This window comes from Syngnathoides biaculeatus, chromosome 4, assembly GCF_019802595.1.
Source record: "Syngnathoides biaculeatus isolate LvHL_M chromosome 4, ASM1980259v1, whole genome shotgun sequence".
In the NCBI taxonomy this organism is placed as follows: domain Eukaryota; kingdom Metazoa; phylum Chordata; class Actinopteri; order Syngnathiformes; family Syngnathidae; genus Syngnathoides; species Syngnathoides biaculeatus.
In genome coordinates, this window is record NC_084643.1 from 11,702,275 (window position 1) to 11,723,232 (window position 20,958).

General features: G+C 50.4%; 1 protein-coding gene across 8 annotated transcripts in view; it reads left to right on the forward strand.

The window, feature by feature from the left end:
- The window catches only part of ksr2 (kinase suppressor of ras 2), a 44,545-nt gene that overhangs the window by 5,980 nt on the left and 17,607 nt on the right, over positions 1–20,958 (forward strand). For 7 of the 8 annotated variants that reach the window (XM_061816387.1, XM_061816381.1, XM_061816386.1 and 4 more), the window contains 5 exons: positions 420–560; positions 763–913; positions 6,934–6,969; positions 8,190–8,703; positions 15,649–15,836. In XM_061816387.1, coding sequence (XP_061672371.1) covers positions 420–560; positions 763–913; positions 6,934–6,969; positions 8,190–8,703; positions 15,649–15,836 — 1,030 coding nt within the window. The remainder of the gene's footprint in view (positions 1–419; positions 561–762; positions 914–6,933; positions 6,970–8,189; positions 8,704–15,648; positions 15,837–20,958) is intronic. The other variant, XM_061816384.1, reaches the window with a different exon arrangement.

Genomic DNA, 20,958 nt, shown 5'->3' on the forward strand with positions numbered 1-20,958 from the left:
GCCCGGTCCTCCAGGGTGCGCGGGCCTTCGCCCGACCGGTCTGCATGTGTTTTGGGGGCTTGGAGAAAGCGTTCCACCGTGTCCCTGGGGGGGTCTAAGGGGTACCGAACGCCCCCTCAGCTGGGGGACTCGTTTCCGGTGAGGCTCTCGGCACCGATTTGTTTCCTACTTTTGTTTCCCAGAAATCCACCCGAAATTTCTGTTAGAATTTCACCCGAAACGTTGGAGAAATGGACGTGACGCCTTTCCGGAATCGCACCTTTTCCGCAGATGTCCTGATAACCTCTGATCGACGGTTGTGTTGCGTTGTGGCGTTCCCACTTTTTTTTTTTTCCCTCTTTGAAGTCGCGCGAGCGTTCCTTCACGTCGGTCTCCAAATATGGCCGATCGCTTTCCAATCGGGTGCGTGTTCCCGTCAGGGTAACCTGGTGAAGTACTTCAGCCGCCAGCTGTCGTGCAAGTGCAAAGTGGCCTTCGAGGAGCGCAGCGCCGAGCTGGAGGACTTCCCTCGTCTGGGCCACTGGTTCCGTATCGTCAACCTGAGGAAGGAGGTCACGCGGGTAGGCCGCCGCCGGCAAAAATATCAGGAAATCCCCCCTCCAAATGCTCGATTACCGTACACTTTTCAAATATTTCGCTTCTGTTGTGGGGGCAACCGCCGTGCCTGCCACCCTGTCCATGATGTTAGCTTCTGCAAAAAGTTAGCAAGCGGCCTTAAAGTTCCGGCGACTGAAAACGCGTTTGTGTGGCGGCGCGCGACAGGACATGAACGCCGCCGGCGTGACGCTGGAGGGCCTTCTGGAAATGAGCGAGCAGCAAATGTGCGAGCTGCTGCGAACGTTCGGCGCCGACGGCGAGGAATGCGCCCGCCTCAACGCCTCCCTGGACAGCCTCCGGAGGGCGCGGCAGCTCGGTAAGATCGCTTTACACCATTTACCCTTCGGTTGGCAATCGATCGAGAGAAAAACAAAAAAAAAAGAAGTTTGGAAAAGGCCGTTTAATACGGGTGGGTGGAGCTTAGCGCCCGACACACCCCCTGAACAAAACCGGAAAATACTCCGTCGGTGGACACGTTGAATTGGGCCACTTGCTTTAGAAGCCTATCCATCCACTCGTTTTCTGAGCTGCATATCCTCACAAGGGTTGCGGGAGTACTAGAGTACTATCCCAGCTAGCAACGGGCGGGAGGCCGGGTGCACCTTGAACTGGTCACCAGCCAATCGCAGGGCACATGGAGACAGACAACAGTTGCACTCACAACCATCATAAATGTATATATATATATGTATATACTGTATCTATATCCATCCATCCATTATCCGAGCCACTTTTCCTCACAAGGGTCACAGGAAAGCTGCAACCTATCCCAGCGAGCTTTGGGCGAAAGGCGGATTACACCCTGAACTGGTCGCCGGTCAGTGACACCATCACTGAGTGGGAATCGATCCCACAGTTCTGGGGACCCGGGTTCAGTCCCGGGTCCGGCCTGTGTGGAGTTTGCATGTTCTCCCCGTGCCCGTGTGGCTTTCCTCCGGGCGGGCACTCCGGTTTCCTCCCACCTCCCCAAAACATGCAACATTAATTGGACGCTCGAAATTGCCCCGTCGGTGTGATTGTGAGTGCGACTGTTGTTTGTCTCCATGTGCCCTCCCGTTGGCCGGCGACCAGTTCAGGGTGTACCCCGCCTCCTGCCTGTTGACAGCTGGGTTAGGCTCAAGCACTCATGCGACCCTTGTGAGGATAAGCGGCAAAGAAAATGGATGGATGGATGGATATATATACACACGCAGGTGATTTTTATGGCTGTTGTGCGAGCTGTGCATTGCACAAACAAGCAAACTATAATTTGAAAATGAGCTGCAATTTCCCCCGCAATGACGAGAGGCCGCCGCCGCCGCCGCCGTCGTCGCCGTCGCCGTCGTCGTCCCTCGATTCGAAGCGTTCTTTGTTCCTGCGTGGGCGCCGCGACGTCAGCATTTTAATTGCTTCCAATTAGCAGCCACACCTGCTTTCCATTAGTCGTCGTTGTTTACGAGCCGCCTCCACCTTTCCCGTTTCCGGAATATTCCCAAATTGATTTCAGCAAGTGTGCCCGAAGTGTCCTTTGTGGCTCGCGTGACTTCTCACCGATCGGAAAATTTATCCCAAGGAGTTGATGATAAAAAGCGACCCCCCGCGACGGCATTTTCCGGAGTTGTTCATCGCGGTTGCGCAGTTCGCCGGTCAGACACCGGGGGGCGACAAAGACCACGCTTGCCCTGCTCTTGTAATGCCGGCAGATGATCACAAGGGGGCAGTAGAGCACCGCCCACACGGAACCCTTTTGGTGAAGTCTGAAGCGACAACAAAAAAACATTGAGCTCAACTTTGACACGCGTCGCACAAACAACACAAAGCAGCAGGACAACTCCTGAGCCTTTATTGTGACCCCCCCCCCTCCCCACGCAGAATGGAATTAATTGAGCCAGGTGGTAAATTGACTGAAGGTTCTCATTCCAAAAACTTTTCCCTCGACACGCAAACGTTACATATTTCTATCACTTCTCAGACAAAAAATAACAATATAGATTTTATGAGCAATATTGATTTGAATTTTTTTTAAATACATTTTGCTTGAGGATTAAACACAGACATCTGTCTATCTAGCGATGTATCATAGAAGTTATGTGTACATAAAGTTTGTACGGGAAGTTTTTAGGCCCTGAAGTTTTTCACTCTTTGTTCGATTGCAGCCATTTATTACAATCGTTTAAGTTTACATTTTCCTCATTAATGTGCACATATTGACAGGGAAAAAAAAATCAAATTGGTGATTTTTTTTTTTTATTTTTGCACACGTATTAAAAATGGAAGTATTCAGCCCTTCCATATTTAGCAGCGTCCCCCCCCCCCCCCCCCTTTGAGTCCGGTGCAGTCGCAGTTATTCACGGCTGGATTTGGGGATCATCCGCCTTTCCTCCTCGCGGATCGTCAACAGTTCTACCGGGTTGGATGGCGAATGTTTTCCGGTCCCTCCACGGATGCTCAATTGGGTTGAGGTCAGGGCTCGCCGCGCCTTTGTTCGTTCAGCTGTGAGCTTCTTGGTCACTGTCTTGTTGGAAGGTGACTTTGAGGTCCGCAATGTGGAAAATGTCAGGGTTTGAATACTTTCTAGAGCTACTGCACGTTATGTGCTGGTAAACGTCCTTACACGTCGATGTACAGCGTAAACTTGCTGTTCCGATGGATTCCTGCAGGTGTCAGTGGTGCGCTGTCAAAGTCTTCAACCAGGAGACGCAGTCAGTCGAGTGCACTTTTCACTTTTCAAAACGCTTTCTTTTTTTTTTTTTTTTTTTTTTTCAAATTCAGAAAATCAGTTCAGGTGAAGTTCCGTCAAGACTCCCCACAAGCATGCAAGCGCTTTCATTTTGCTGCGCAAGCGACTCGGAACCAGCGCGTGGCCGGCGTTTGATTTTGATGTTTTGGATTCCAAAAAGTCCGTCTTTGTACACGTCCTCTGTCGGACCGCCACGCGCATAAACCTTGGCCTCGTGGTGGATGCTCAACTGAAAAGCTGTGCCGATCTCGGCTCCAAAGCGACACGACGGCGCCACCTGCTGCCGTCCGTTGGTCTTTCGCGAAGCCCGTCGGAAATGACCTCGACCAATCGAATTTGTGGCTGCCAGTCAAACGTAATAATCCAACTCCAACGCAAATCTTTCCTTGCGAATTTTTGAATACGACTCCGCATTTGGGGGGGGGGGGCACGTGGTTGAGTCGCAAAATGAAGCCTGCCGCCCCCCCCCCCCCCCCGCCCCCTCATTGAAACGCTGACAACAGAAGGTCGTTAAACAAATGACTGACCAGCGCTGGTGAAAGTCATTTCGGACGGGCTCAGACGTGGAATCCAACAACAACAACAACGAAATCGGTGTTGAGGTCGACTTCCTCTCCCGAGTTGGCCCGCTGGACACAACATTAGGGACGCCTGCACCAAGCAGCGGCCAAGTCAATTCGTCAAATAATAAATGCTCGACACAACCGGGCAGACGTTTGACATGTTTCCTTCACGGCTGTCTTAAAAGCTTTGAAAGCACAAATTGTCACGCTTTTTTTTTTTTTCTTACAGTTGAGGCCTTTTCTCAAGGCTGCCATCAGCCAAAAGAAAAAAAAACAAAAACCAAAACACACTTAAAAAAAAAAAAAAAAAAACACAGGTAAATTCCTGCAAAAACTGTCGGAACATCCGCCCAAATCTATACAATATTTTTGGAGAAAATACTGGCCTGTTTTGAGAGTGAAGAAGTTGATCCCAACAAACAGAAGAGCCGGAAACCTTTTAGAAATCGAATCAGAATCAAAATCCGAATCAGCTTTCATGGACAAGTTTGTACCGACACTTTTTTTCGTCAACTTAATTTGCAAAGAAATAAAGTCGGCATCTTTTGACAAAGAAAGACATTCTTTTGGGTCGCTATTGCTTAAACATGGCAGTGAACCACAGCTTGTACAAAAAGGACTTTGTTGGTCCGCACACCTCCCGAGCCGAATTGATTCAGGACGTAACCGTGTCCGCGTCTTTCCATTCCCGCTCACGTTTGCACCAACGGGCAATTTAGAGCCTTCGAAAAACAAAAAAACAAACAAAAAAAAGTTTTGGGGAACACCCGGAGAAAAGCCACGCGGGCCCGGGGGAGAACACGCAAACTCCACATAGGTGGGGCCGGGTTTTGAACCCAGGTCCTCAGAACTGTGCGACTCTATAAAGAGATTTTCCGTCTGCAAAGAGAGACTCGGTCGTCATGTGAAAGTTAGAAAGCGTTGCTTTATCTTCTCGGTCCTTTCAGCAGAACCTCCTCGTGACCGTCATCGCGTTCTGCGGCCCACGTCGCCGTCGTCGTTTTTTTTTTTTTTTTGCCGCAGGGCTTCCTTCGGGCTTTTCTTTTGATTTGCTGTCCCGTTTAAGTATTTTCAAGGCCGAGGCTCGCGGCGGACGTCCGTGTCAGATGCCCCCCCCCCCCCCCCCCCGTGACTCATCCGGGGCGGGGGCGGCTCACGCTCGCGGGTGATATCAAACGTGTCCGTTTCAATCCTGCCGGATTAGGCACGGCGGCGGCGGGCATCCCGGCCGCCTGGCGCACGACGGAAACTAATCGAATTTCTCCACTCTTGGGATGGCGTGTGCGCTCCGACGGGCGCAGAGGATGACTCATCATCCACGCGTGGAGCGCAAAAGGCCGTGCGCGAATGTTTCCTCGCTCGATCGCACACTTCCAGCGGAAAGGTTTTTGGTTTGGGTTTTTTTTTTTTTTTCATTTTATGCGGCAGGAGGCGGCACGTAGAGTTTCTGCCTCACAGTTCTGAGGACCCGGGTTCAATCCTGTGCGGAGTTTGCGTGTTCTCCCCGTTGTGAGCGCGACCGCCGTCTGTCTCCGCGTGCCCTGCGATTGGCTGGCGACCAGTCCCGCCCGCCTCCTGCCCGGTGACAGCGGGGATAGGCGCTTGTGAGGATAAGCGAACTCAGAAAATGGATGGATGGGATTTTGAGTGTGTATTGAGTGTATGTCACGGTTGGCTTTGCACTTAGCGATCGCGGCCCCAATTTGCAGCGATTGCACCTCCCAACAAGTATTCAATACTTGTTGCTGTCATTTCCGATTGTTCCGCACAACTTTTTTTGTTCTACTTTCTTTGTGTTGGTCCGTTGTTGGGACTTTTGCAAGTGTATTTGGCGTGTCCGATACTTCCTCGTATCAGCCCTGCACGAAATTTCAATTTTTGCTGGTTGAGCCCCGGGAAGCCAGTCGGCGTCGGCGCCAGGAAATTTGCTGGGCGGCGCTCGGCACATCTCCGGCATGACAGCGGCCATCTTGGTCTGAGTGAGAACGAAGAGCAGAGCCCCAAAAGTTTCCATTTTGGCCTCCCAAAGTCGTCAAGTTCCTCCGGACGACGCACGTCTCGCTTCCTTAAATTGTCAAGTTTTGTTTACGAGTCAACTACGTATTGGGTCGTTCCTGCGGCTCCTCTGTCGCCCCGAGTTGGCGAGCTCCGTCGGGACCTTTTAATGGGTAGGTCTGTTTTTCTTCTTCTTCTTCTTCTTCTTCGGGGTTCAGTTGACGCTGCTGGTGTTGATTTTGTGTTTGAAGTTCGCTTTTGATGCTCGTCGCTCCCGCGAGATGCGGTGAAACAAACATAAATTAAAAAAAAAAAAAAAAAAGAAATGAAAGGATCAAAAACGGGGGGATGAAAATGCCGAACTAGCGTGACCGAGACGATAGCGATGCAGTTTTTTTTCCGCCTTCGTTCCGAACGCCCACTCGGGTTGAACGTCGGTGGCTTCCTCCCGCGACAACGCCCGTTTTGTGCCATCGTTAAACTTCGCCACGTTGTCCGACTTCCAGCGTGTTGTCTTTTCTCTCCTTTGTGACAGTCGGACATTTTCTTCTACTCAAAATCTGTTCATCTGAAATCCAAAGCGATGCAACGTTACCATCTGCTGACATCTTTTAGTCATGACAGCAATTTCCAAGCTGGCCTTGTTCAGACAAACTCGGGCCAATGTGTCCCGTTTGTTATTTTTTTATTTTCCCAGTTCCTTTGTTGACAAAGTCGTGGAACGCGTCAAGAGAACGAGTTGCCTTTTGTATGAAGGAGATTTCATACGGGAGAAAGCCCAAAATGTGGCGATAATTGCTCAGACGTTATCTAACGTTGCTCAAGCACTCTTGAAAGGAGTGACAGAGAGATCACAGTGAGACCTTGGTGAGGGTCTCCGTTTGGATTTCAGAAGACGGCAGCGCTTGAGTAAAGCATGCTCGAGGGCTTCTCTATCGGGTTGAGGTCGGGGGAGTCCCGCGGCCCCGCTGGCAAAAAAAATCCACCGTAAATGTTGACCTTCTCCTCGCTGGATGACGTTGAGACTTTTCCTTGTTGTTGTTTTCTTTCCCTCGCAAGAACAACTGGAGGAGGAGAAGTTGCACAGCAACGGAGGTAACGTATCTTTGCACTTTGCTTTTCTGTGTTGTCATCCGTCGGCTGCCGCTCGTCCGAATAGGAGAAAAGAAAAGAAAAAAAAAAGCAAAACAAAAGCAGGGTCGTCGTCAGACGCGCTTTACATGCGAATCGGCGTTTCCTTTCCGTTCACCGTTTGACGGCCGACGAAATCTTGGACAAGGACATAGTTGACCTGCGTAGTCTGCAGTCTTTACTGGAACACGCAACGCCGTACGCCATTTCATCGCTGTGCTACACATCATTTCATCCTTTTAACTGAGCTCCACTTTCTTTCATTTGCACAACTTTCCTGTTACCAAGCAAAGCAAAGCAAATTGATTTGTATCACGCGTTTGATACACGAGGTGACTCACGGTGCTTTACATGATTAAAAGGAGTCCAATGCAGAGAGGTTAAACTTTAAAAAACAATAAAATTGACATCAAAATATATACATGTTCAAAAATCAGAGTACAATTAAAAACGGTGTACAGTGGAAGAAATATTACGACTCTTAAAAGCAAGTTTTCAAAACGTTCTTTCTTCCACTCGGGGCTGAGCTCACCTCGGTCGGGAACTTCTTCCGTATTTTTTTTTTTTTCCCAGCATTATTTGCAAATGCTGCTTCGCCACGTTTGCTTTGGACTCCGCCCTCCAATATTTGACCCGAGTCGGTCAACGTCAGAGATGTTCTGGGTTTGTATTCCGTCAGCATTTCTTTCACGTTTCCACGACAGAAAACCGTTTAGCGATTCATAGACCAGCAGCAGATTCATACCCCATTTTACCACTGCACACCTTTGACCGGTACACACAATTTTACCGTTCCAGTGTTGTAGTACTGCACACTGCAATCCTGTTGCCGACCCATCTGTCGCATTGCTGGATACCATTTTGCAGTTGTACGATATTTAATGGGTATCCAGCATTTTCCTGCTCTCCCCATTTTCTCGGTGACCATTTTGGTACATGGTCGTGTCGCATTTTGCTTCTGGACACACTTGTACTGCTTTTCCCATTTGGCAGCTGTCGTGTATCCACCATTTTGTTCCTGTTCGCCGTTTTACTGCCACGGCCTTTTCCCGCTTTCATTGGACTGCTCAGCAATTGACGTTCGACGGTTTGCAGCTTTCCTATATGAGAGGAGAGAGTTATTAGCATACGACAATCATCCGTCGGGCCAAAGACGTCGTGAACTGTGTTTGTGTCCCCCGCAGGGAGCCAGGCCAAACAGGATTGGTCCATCCAGTGGCCCACCTCCGAGTCGGGCAAGGAGAACACCCCCGTGTGTCAGCCCGAGCCCGGCCAGTGGATCCACTTCCAGCTGTCCCAAAGCCCCAAAGTCCAGCCCAAGTACAACCGGCACACGTGCCGCGTCCCCCAGACCCAGACCCCGACCCCGACCCCGACGGCGTCTCCTTTGTACGCCGAGCGGCTGACGGCGGACGGGCCTTCGGCGGCCGCCTCGGACTGCGGGCGCCGCTCGCTGCCGCCCTCGCCTTGCCAGAGGCGCTTTGGCCACACGCCCCCCCGAACGCCGCTGGTGTTCAACACCATGACGCCGCCCGGTACGCCGCCCGTGAGGCGGAGGAACAAAGTCAAGGCGCCGGGCACGCCGCCGCCCCCCAGCCGGAAGCTCATACACCTCCTGCCGGGCTTCACCGCGCTGCACCGGAGCAAATCGCACGAGTTCCAGCTGGGGAACCGCCTGGACGACGCGCACACCTTAAAGTAAGTCGAGAAAAGAAAGTTCAGTCCAAAATAATCTGAAAAAAAAAAAAAAAAAAGACAAACACAAATCAATGTTGTAAATACCAAAAAAAAAAAAAAAACAAAACAAACAAAAAAAAAACCCCATCTCAAAAGCATCCCCGAGCACAATGCTAACATGTAGCGTGAAATTCAATAGACAAGCCTACGCAAATGAGCAATCGGTGTTTCGCAAATGAGAAGCCCTCCTTCCAGCACATACCAACGGAGGGAGCAAATAATAATCCTCGCAAGGGATGCGGTTTCGGCAACGATTGCCGGACCTTCTGTGCCTCTTCTTCTTGCCTTTGATCAGGCTGCATCTTGTGCTGCCGGGCATGTTGTGGCACAACGTGGTACTACACCATCGGCGTGCATTTCGAAATGCTCATTTGCTGGTGTACTGTAATAGCCCATGAAAAAAAACATCCACGCATCCATTTTCTGAACCGCTTATCCTCACAAGGGTCGCGGGGGAACACAATCGCTTGAAGTCAGGTTGGCGTCGCATGTTGGCGTTTGCCCAGATGACTTTTTTTGTGACTTTCGATGCACTTGCTGCTTTTCACTCATTTTTGCATCTACATTTTACGGCGCTACATATTTACCCATCTTTGCCCTTTCCTGGTATGCTCCATTCCTTTTCAAGCCACACTGTTCATCCACGTAGTCTGCACCATCTTAACCTACCTTCAAAAGCACAAAGACTTACTTGTATGCAGCATTTGACTGCTATGCACACTTTTATGTGCGAAAAGCCCCCCCACCCCAGCCATACACGTACTTCCACAGGGTTGTGGGGGGGGGGGCAGCACGGGTTGAGTACCCACTGAGCGAGCGCCAAAGGTTGTCGGCGTCAGCACGTGCCCTGCGACTGACCGGCGACCGGTCGAGGGTGGCGGGAGGCCTTCGGCATGAAAAAAAAACTAACCAAAACATTGAGGAGAAGTTGCCAGTGCGCGTCGTTCCAAGGCTGCCACGCGTTGCGTGGATGACGTCTGATTGGTGGATGAATCTCACATGGTCGCGACGTCGTTTGACTCGTCTTCACAATTTGAGCAGACGTATTTTTGAGTCGATCTCCGAATTCGACAAAGTTCGCGGCTCCAACCTTTTTACGACCGGAGCGGAGGCCGATCAGAGTCCAACGTGGGCCGTAAACAAAGGAGGGGGCCACAGATAAGGCGGCGGCTTCGTGACTCGTGTTGCGTCCGCTGCCGACGCTGATCAGATTTGAGCGTCAAACGTGTGCGTCTGTGTGGGTGTGTGTGTGTGTGTGTGTGGGGGGGGGGGGGTGGGGGTCACTGCCGGCAAGTCAGGAAGCAGAGCTCGCCGCGCTCGTCCCGCCCGAGTCCTCCGAGGTCCGCTAATGCCATTTGGACCTCCCCGGCCGTCGTCAGCGTTCGAGTTGCCCATCAAGAAGATCGGCGGCTGCTCTCCGCTCTGGCTAAAAATCCTTCAGGACTCTTCCGACCCCGGTCGGCACCCGATGGACCCGCAAAAACCTGGACCAACAGACTCAAGGGCAGGTTTTTCCCCCCAGAGCCGTCAACACCTTGACGAGAAACGCGACCGGAATGAAAATCTATGCAACTGCACTTTCTTTCGTTTTGGCTTTTCTTACTTTTCTGTGCAATAACAGGTTACAAATGTGTCATAAACTTACCAACGCCTGCACATGCACGTGGCCAGCAAGGCAACGTCTGCGTCTGAAGTCATTTTCAGGTATTTTTATAGAGCGGACCAACGATATTCTTTTTTATTATTATTATTTTTTTTTTTTCCCACTGTCAGGCAGGAGTGCGGGAATCTAACGCCCCCCCCCCAACCTCCGCAATGCGAGAATGTGTCAATTGTCATTTTCGCAGCAGCGAGAAGAATGTCTCCCGCGGGGTCAAAGGTTAATCCCTGGGTTATTGCGTCCCGCTTCGTGTGGCGGCCAATTAAGACGCTCGCTCGCAACGAGGCCACGCAGAGCTTATTAAAAACCTGCAGGTGTGGTCCAGTTTCTCTGATTATTTTTTTGGGGTGTTCTTTCCCTGAGAGGGAGCTCCGGCAAGTGCCAGCATGTTAGCTGTCAGCGCTTGGTGGCGCTCCGGCAGGGGGCTGCAAAGGGCGGCGAGAGAAGGTGGACAAACGCAGACTTCCCAACATCGGGGCAAACGTCCGCTGGGATTTCAGGAGTCTTTTTTTTTTTTTTTCTGGGTTTTGCATGTGTGGCAAATCTGATCTCATCCAGTCAAACTACATTTTCGTTTACGCTTGTTTGCCTTTCAGTCTGCTTTAAAGCAAAATGGCTGACTTCCTGTGGGTTTTTTTTTTTTGTTTGTTTTTTTTGGTGCTACTACTCATGACTGACATGTCGACCAAAACTTCATTTCGCTTAAGTTTCTTCTTCTTCTTCAGCACCTCCCATTCATGCACATACACAGTCCTACCTCTACTTACAAACATCTCTACTGACAAAAGATTCAGGTTGAGAAAAGCCTCCCCGGAAAATATTTGTCTCTAGTTACAGAAGAAATTCGGGATACGAAAGGGGGGAAAAATGGCTCTGGGTTCGACCGAACGTAAACATCCTGTACTGTATCTTGGTTTGAAAGCGGCGCAATAGAGCTGCTCTCCCATTGGCTATCGCCGTAGAATCTTCCTGGCATTACATTGGCTAGGAGGGATGTCAATCTTAAGCCATGATGCACATCCTGCCTCTTGGTATGTGTGGTGCAATAGAGCAGTTCCCTGATTGGCTAGCATGTTGTAGCATTGGCTTGGAGCTACGTCAAATTTTTTTTTTTGGGGGGGGGGGGGGGCGGATGTCAATCTTTACCTGTGACGCACTTCCTGTATGTTCATCACGGAATCTATTGTCATACGCTCACGCACACTCGCACTGTTTGCAGATTTATTCATCTTTTTTTTTCCACGATGGGCCTCTAGAAATTGCTGGCCAGTGCCAGTGAGGAGATGAAGAAGAAGAAGAGTTGTTTTGTCCATCAAAACAAAAGTAAATCAGGATAGACAATAATTTGGAGGTGCGATTCTCAGTGCGATTGGATATTTGTCTCTGCGCCCTGCGATTGGCCGGCTACCGGTCAAGGGCGGACCCCGCGTCCTGCCCAATGACAGCCAGGATTGGCTCCGGCACTCCCGCGACCCTCCTGAGGATAAGCAGCTAAGAAAATGGACGGATGATGTAATCAAGCACAATTTCATGACCAAATTGACCCTTTGTGAAACAAAACAAAAAACAACAATCCCCCCCCCCCCCACACACACACACACACTTTTTCTCATTTGAAAGAGTGCCACAGTCGCGTCACCACGGCAACGGATGCTGCGCGCAAAGACTTTTCCAATTCGTGGCGACTTCTTCCACGGAAGAGTCGGCAGTGCGAGTCGCCATGGTTACCTGCAATTATCATCCTCCTAGAATGCTTTTTAGCCAAGTGTTTGGGCTGCGCTCCGTCTTTGGTGACCTGACGGAGTTGCCCCCAAATGAAGACCTCCAAGGAAAGGAGGGAAAAAAAGTCAGAAAGAACTCCACAAAAATCCAGCCGGAGATCATTCCAGACGCAGGTTTTTCCGAAATGTGCACGCACTCATGTACATACATACAAATGCATGCACACGTAACAACATACACAAAAACACACCCACGCCCCTTGAAAGCAGCAGCTGGCGCGCCCCCCTCCCCGTCTCCCGCCCCCGCCCACCCATCCATTTTCTGTACCGCTTCCCCCGATCGCAGGCCACCCGGAGAAAAGCCGCTCCAGCCGGCGGGAGAACATGGCAAACTCCACGCAGGCCAGGCTGGACTTGAGCCCGCGGTCTCGCAACTGTGAGGCAGATTTGCTCACCTGTCGGTCACCCCCCCCACCCCCTCCCCCCTGAAACATGAAAATCGAGTTTCCTGGCTTGATGTTTAATCTCCAAACACGACCATCACGAAGATGCCTCTTTACGATAATTTGAGGTCTTGCGCAATCTTCCCCGGGCATGTTCGAGAACAGGGGTCTCAACCTGGCAGACGGGGGGCAATTTGCGGCCCACGAGACAATATTTGGTGGCCCCCACCTTAATACGAAAGTCTAATGTTAGTGCGGTCCTCGGCTTTTACACGAATAATGCTTTTACAGTATTGTGTGGGAAGCTGACGGCCCAACCAATCACGGTGGGGGATGTGGGATTTCGTTTTTTGACATCAGAGAAACATTTTACAGCAGCATTGCAGAGAAGTGTTTACCACTTGTTGACAGCAGCGTCTTCGTTTAGCTGATGTTGTTCAAATTTCAAAGAACATTAAAAAAAAAAGGTTTGAGAAGATTGTTCCCCCCCCCCAAAAAAAAAAAAAAAATGAATTGCAATTGTTGGAGGCTGCGGCCCTCCCCTGGGTAAATTGAGTTTGAGACCCCCGCTCTAGAAGTGGCCACAATAATCCTTAAAGGTCTTTTACACAGTGATAACTTTATGCGTCCATCCCTTCATTTGTCACCCATCCGTCCGTCCGTCCGTCCGTCCGTTCGTCTCTTCCTGGACCTCAGCGATTGTCGAGAGGCGGCGGCCGGACGAAATTGCCGATTATTCGATTGTGTGTGTGTGTGTGTGTTTGTGTGTAGGTTGAGGTTCCGCCCCCTTCCCAACGGCGTTCCTCCCCGAAACGAAGCCCGAAAAAAGAAGAGAACAAGCAAATGGCCTCCGCCGTCGCGTCCCTCATCCGACCATTTGTGCCACTTAACGAGCGCTCACAGCCAACGCGCCGATGGGAGTCATGACTGTGAATTTAGATGAGTGTTTAGGGGAGGCGGCTGCACGGCTTTTACGAGTCGGGAGGGGCCGCTCGTCATCGCGGGATGGGGGGCACTTAACGAGCTCGGCGGCCGTGAATCAACAGGAAATGACCGACCGGTCGCACTTGATTGGATTTTCATTCGAAAAGAACGATAAGGACTGCACTTTCCTGCCGATGCCCAGTTCAAAGTCAAATCCAGTGGAAGTAGTCGCTCTCTCCAAAATTTCAACAACAACAACAAAAAAAACCCCACAAAAGTTGGAAGTGAAAAGCAATACCAACTTTTTTTTTTTTTTTTTTTTTTTTAGCATAGGCGCAGGTCGCGCGGCTCCAGCCACGGTTTGGCCGCGACGGTGAACGGTCGTCGGCCTCGTCGTCCACAGCGTGGTTAAGATATTCCAAACATTTTGAGCAGCTTTTATAACACTTCGACAGCATTTCAACCTACAATCTTTCAACATTTCTTGCGTTTTCACAAAACACTTTCAAGAGTTTTAACGTTTTTTTTTTTTTTGTGTGTGTGTGTGCGACATTTCAACATTTCCGAGTGAGTGCGAGGAGACTTTCGAAGCGTCGTCGTTGCTTTCCGACAAAATTGAGCTCCGGATCTTTATCTTCACCTCAAAGTTTTTTCTGAGCTCATATCCAAAGCGCCGCCACCTCCCGGTGCCTGATCTTCATGACAACGGTTGGTTGGTTGGTTCGCCGCGCCGGATTTGGCCGTGGCCGTGCAAAATGCGCCTTAAATGTTGACTTCCAGCTGGTTGGAAGGGAAGACATTTTTATCCTACCCGTTCTAAAAAAGCCAAAATCTGTCATTTGTATCTTTATTGTTGTCATCATTTTGATTCATGGGCCAACCAGGTGCTGTAAAATCTATTTTTGCCAAGAGGCGCCGGCTTGAGGCGAGCGCCGCTGTTGTCGTCATGGCGACGGCACGCGGTTGCGCCGCGACCGCACGGCCGTCACTAAATTGGATTGGATCCTCATTAAAGATGACAAATGACTTTGAATAATAATAATAATCATAAGAGTAATAGAGTGAGGTGTTATTTACGGTATGTTGATTAATTTGTCAATGACGACGTGAACAAATAAGTTTACCTGAGAGAAAGTGAATCCGAATGTTCGTTTGGTCAACCAATCGGCTCCTCCCAACCTATTCGCGTCTGGTCCGGGCGTGCCTCGTTGCGCGTTAGCATGTTTTCATGTAGCCTTCCTTTGTTTTGAGCCTATGTCGCTGTGTCGCATTTTGCATTTTTTTGGGGGGTGGGGTGGGGGGACTTTTGGTAACTTTTCCCTCCTACCGTGTTTGGCTTCGGGTTCGGGATCTCCCTCTGGCCGCCAAACGCAAACTTGGTCGCTAAAAGATGATTCTGACGGGCATCCGAGACGCGGCTCTCGTCTGGTGTGTCGCCGTCCTCGGGGTCTTTTTTCTGCTCATCGCCGGCCCGCAATCTGCAACTTTGAGTCTCCTCGAGGCTGAATAGACGCGCTGATGGTGGCAGCCGCTGGAAAGAGTGCCGAAACGGGGAGTCCTCTCCCTCTCCCTCGCCCTCGCCCGCGTGAGGAGGAGGAGGAGGATGAAGAGGCTTCTTTCATTCATTTTGGCTTTTGAAAGGCGCCCGCCCGTAAGTGGCCTCGTCGGAATAGCTGACAAAGGCGGGTAACGGAGGAGCGCGAACCGCTAACCTGCAGGCTGCCGCCGCCGCCGCCGCCGCCGCCGCCGCCGCCGCTTCCTCGCTTTAATTGCGTGACTCAGTCGTCTTGTCACTTTTTTTTTTTTTTTTCAAGGGGGCGGGGGTCTTCGTTTGAATGTTTCTTAATGATGAATAAAAATAACACGCTCCTCGCGCTTTCTTTTTCAAAACGGCGCCACTGGCACGTTTACGTAGTTTAGCTCCAGAGGCAGTCGGTCGACTCAGATGAACTTTTCCACGGGGGGGGGGGGGGGGGGGGGGGGGGTCAACTGCGACTCCTTTGTGACTGGCTAACACCCAACGGAGGCTCATTCATGGCTTCCATGTGCAAGAACAAACACGCCACAGCGCTGAGACCACGTCTGTCTCACTTTTTTAGGGAGATTTGGGACTTTTCTCTCTGCAGATTGCACTAACCGGCGTGTTTTCTCCCACCAGAGGCAAGAAGAAGAGCAAGCCCTTGAACCTTAAGATCCACAGCAGCGTGGGCAGCTGCGAGCACCTGCCCACCAACCCGCCCGGCCAGCGCTCGCCACTGCCCACCGAGCGCTCCCTGAGATCCTTCTTCTTCTTCCCGTCCTTGGTGCCGTCCACGCCACCCGTGCACGCCGAAACGCCCTCTGCAAGTGAGACCCCCTTCCGTTTCTCATTCTCACCACAGGTCTCGGGAGGGGGGTGAAGCGAATTCCCCCCCCCCACACACACACACAAACTTGTCGGCTCTCATAGGACCGCCGGCCTGAGCCACACTAAAATTCTGCATGGCAGTCGGCTTTCGCGTTCACCAGAAAGGAGGCCGAGGTTTTATTCCACGTTGAATATTTTGGGATCGTTTGTGCACCATTTTGCAACACTGCCCTGAAATACAGGACGTGAACATAAACTCGACTTCAATGTATCATTGAAACACTTCTTTACATGGAAATGTACGTAGAGATACCGACGGTACGTGAATACAAATGTGTAACTTTCAACAAACCCAACATCGAAGACGCGCCCGTTTTTTGTAAGCGTGCTCCAATCTGGTTTTCCGCGGATGGAGCTTAACGTTTTTCCTCAACATCCGAGGCAATCTCATCTCCGAAGAATCTAGAAGGCGAGGTCGTGCAAACGTCGAGGCGCATTTAGCGTCTTCAACTCACTGAGGCTAGCGTTGCGGACGGCAGACAATTTCGTCTTGACTGCTTTTTTTTTTTTTTTTTTTTTTTTTTTTGTAAACACCCGAGACCGGCGGAAGAACTTTGAAACGCATTCAAGTTTGAGAATGGAGACAATTGAAGGGTTCTTTTGTGCTCTGTCGCGGGCCTTTCGACGGCATTCCGGCAAAGCGTTTGCCTCTCCGCCGCCCAATAATCGCGCTCATCTCCATAATCCATCTGCGCTCTCCGGGGTAGACGTGCAACGCGGCCCCCGCCGCAAATTGCCGCCGGCGGGTGAACAATGAGGCCGGCGGCGCAGCGGAGGGGCCGAGGCGTCGCCGCTAATGCGTTCCGCGGGAACGGCGCCCAAATTATTAGGCGGCGCTGCCTGCCGGGGAGCAGGAAACGGCCAAATAATGGAGTTTGTGTCGAAGAAAGGGGAGAGGCCTGATGTATAGTTACTGATTGAACTCTGTCAGAGAAAAAACAAAAAAAAAAAAAACCCCAAAAAAAAAAAAAATGCCATTGGAGGCGTGCTGCGGAATAATTGCGCGCCGTACTCTGCGGAGGCTCATTTTCATGCCGGGACGTCGGAGCGCGACGCTTTGTCATCCGGCTCTTCCGTCAACGTCAACGTCAACGATCGGGCGCCGACGGGAGTCCCGATTTGCCGAAGCCGCCTCGTCTCGAGTAGTTGCGTACAATATGGAAGCCGCAAGAAAACTCTCCCAAAATCCATAAACCGATCAAAAAACAGCCCAGTACTCTTGTTGGAATGCCTGCATAATCCAAGTCTACATCGGCGGTTCTATTCAGACGGGTTCGATGGGATCGACGGAGGACTCGCGGAAACCTTTCGATTGCGACCATTTCAACGCCGTGGCGATACGCAGCGCATCCCATAATCCCAAAGAAGCCCAAAAATTTACCTTCTCGAGCGTTCCAGGGAAAGACGGTCGTGAATTTTCCGCTGCCCTGGCACGAGATTGCCATCACCGCGGGCGACGGCAACCGGCCAACAATACGTTTTCATTCCGATGAATTTTGTGCTTTGTGTTGCTTTGATTCTTTCGACACATTTATTTTGTGGGTTTCATTTTTTGCATGACCCATGAAACATTTGAAATACATTTTCTTTTGGGAAAACTCCCCATCACACTTGCGGAGTTCCGTTCCTCCGACGAGGCAGTTTTCGCGCTTGCGAGAATCCAAAGTCGACCGTTTTGTAAACATCCAAGGCATTGTGATCTCGGAAGAAGCTGGAATTCTTCTTTTTGAAAACATCAAAGACAGCTTGGCTCATTGTCAAGAAGAGAAACATCGAATTTGCGTTTCTGTAAAAAAACGACGAAGAGGCGAAACATCAAAGACAAATTTAGTCTTGGATGCATGCAAGGTTTTGTAAACGTCAAGCACAACTCAGAGTCGTCACTGATCAGAAAGAAAATACTTTATTTATTTATTTTTTTTTTTTAACGTTCTACAGCGCCGGTGTCAAACTGGTGGGCCGGGGGCCAGATCTGGCCCAACACTTCATGCGATGTGGCCAGCGGAAGCAAATCAAAATTACTAATTGTGTTTTATTGTAATAACATGAACATATTGCAAGTACTTTTTTTTGGTCACCAAACTGCTTTTGAAAAGAAATGTAGTTATTGAAAAATATCTTTTTTATAGGCTTCTTGTTTGAAATTGGTCAATTCGCCATATCATTAATTCTTGTACATCGGTTCACGGCCATGAAGTCCCTCGGAGGGAAGCCCCGTGACAAAACAGGACTTTGACACCCTTAGGTGGGGGCGTGGTCAACGAATCCAAGATATTGATTTTCTTCAACATCAAAGACAATGCTAGCCTTCAGTCGACCAATGGCACAAGTTGTTTTGCAACATGAAAGACAAGACGTTGTTTTTCCACGCACGGGTGTAAGCGCGGCCACGCCCGCAGCCTCCAAAGATGATTTAGCTCGTAAAAGGTAATCAATGTATCAAGGAACAAAATCGAAGCGTAACCTAGTCAGAGGCCCACAAGCGTTATCGCGCCGCCGTCCTTCATTTTTTTACAGCCTCCATAACCAATTTGGTCTGGTGTGCTTTTGGCCCCCGCGGGGGTGGCGGCGGCACATCGACGAAAAAAACATTTCGGGATGAGTATTCGGCACAGTGTCGCAACTGGTGGGCCTCACGGTTCTGACGACTGAGGCCCGAGGCCCGTGTGGAGTTTGCGCGTTTCTCCCCGTGCCTGCGTGGCTTTTCTCCGGGTGTGCACTCGGGTTTCCTCCCACATCCCCAAAACGTGCAACATTATGAGGACGCTCTAAATTGCCCCGAAAAGTGTGAATGGTTGTCTGTCTCTGTGTGCCCCGCGATCGGCCGGCGACCAGTTCGGGGCGCGCCTGACGACAGCTGGGATAGGCCCTGGCACTTCTCTGACCCCTGTGAGGATAAGTGGCTCAGAAAACAGACAAATGGATGAAATATTGATTCCACTCATTTACTTGAGAGCTAAAGTAAAAAAAAAAAAAAGTACAGACTCCAAAATGTACTCAAGTCTGTAAATCCAAGTCCAAATATGCAAATGTGGTGGAAGGCGGACAGTTCTGGCCCCTTTGTGGACGTATGTCGGCGTAACCGGTACCCGGTTAGTTCCCGGCGCCGCACACGCGTGGGACGTGTCAGGCTGCAATTGAAATGCCCCCCCCCCCCCCAAACTGCCGCCGGGACCGTTTTTCGATGCGGGGGTGACGTCACCCTCTTCAAAGCGCCCGCCGCCGCCTTGCGTCACGCCGTCTCCCGGCGACCGACCGGGGGGTCCCGTTGGGACTCGGCGCCTCCGAATTGGCTCGGAGGACGTGCTAAATTTAAATGCGGGGCGAGAGGGGGCAAAGAATAAAGTCGCTCCGTGCCAGCGGTGAACACGAGGAGGAAACGTGAGCCCACCTCCCCCGGGGAATCATTGCAAACGCGGCAACTCCGACAAAGTCTGGGATTGAATCAATAAATGACCCACCCCCCCCCCCAAAAAAAAAACAAAAAAAAACCCAATAAATCAATCAATCAATCAATCAAAAACGAACGCCCTGAACGGCGTGGGGGCGACAGACGGAGAGTTTTGTGTCAAATGGTGGCTTCAATCAAAGCAAAACGGCAGCCGTCCTTTGCCTTTTTGTGGGTCCATCCACCCAGTCGTCCATTTTGAGGGGGCGTTTCTCCGGGATTTGAACCTGTAACCTCATAGCGTCCTAACCGACTCTCCACCGCATGCTAGCCAAATTTCATTTTGCGACGAGAAAGCCTTTTCAGGGGCTGAATTTTCCTCCAATTGCGGTGGGCCAAGTTCGTCTTTGAAGGGACGCAAAATGAGGCGTAAAAATTGTGCCAAACATATATGTGCGTTCATCTGAGATGACACGCTGTGGCGACCCCGAAAGGGACAAGCCGAAAGTAACCTCCTCCTGCAGCAGGTGAAGATAAACACGGGCGAGGTTCAGTTTTTGCCGGGCTGCAAATTTCGATGGTTTTCCGCCCGCCGCGACTTCTTCTTTGTGGGCGGGCGGCCGGCCGGCCGGAAAACGCCGTGGCGCTGACGTTGCCGGGGGAACAGGAAGCAAAAACAGAACCAAAAAAAAAATAATAATAATAATTCAGCTTTGCCACCTGTGACTCCATCAGCCTCTTCTTAGCGCCACCATCAGGTTCTGTGAAGGAAATGTCTACTTGGAAGCCAAACAGTTTTGTTTTGTTTTTTCGGGACTTTTTCCATCAAATTTCATGTTGCTGCAAAATGGACAAAATGAGCCAAAAATATCTGCTTGAACCTTTTTTTTTTGGGGGGTGGGGGGAGGCAGACGTGGCCACCAAATTTCAACTTGCAAAGTCAACATTTGAATTTAGAAGCGTGAACCCAAAACGGCACATCTTCTGTCATTGGGGGACGGTGTTGGCAATTTTTTTTATTAATAATAACAAAAACGAATGAATGTTTTTTTTTTTTTATTATTGTAACGTTTGGCCGAGCTATAATTGTGGATGACAACAAAAGAACAGCGCCGCGGTTCCAACATGACAAAGGAAACAAAACGTCCTTGTCCGCCATTTGGACGGCGACTTTTGACTTTTTGGCGTCATTTCCGTGCCGTCGTCTGCGATGTGCCGGAAATGAAGCCCAAATATGAAAACTTCAAATACCGCAGTGGCAAAGGCAGAAAGTTGGCCTCGATGGGCATTGCGCTATCCCTGTCGCGTGGGGCTCGGCGGGCTCGGCACCACCCAAAAGTTCTGGATTGCAGCTTGAAGATTGAAATCTTCAGACTTCCTTCGTGCTTGCTCACACGTACAATTGTTAAAAAATTTCAAATCATTTCATGTTTTTATCATGTATAGTTGTATTTTCCCGGATTAAAAACAGCTCACCCCCCCCCCCCAAAAAAAAAAAAAATGCTTTTGGGGGGGCTGGAATGAATTTATGCGTTGGACCTGATGAAACTGTTAAGTCACTGTAATCAAGGCAGTGACCCCCCCCCCCCCCAAACAGCGCTGAGTGGCATCCAATCAAGCCCCCCCCCACCCCGGTTCTGGATCGAATTATCATCCTGATTGAGTGTAATTGA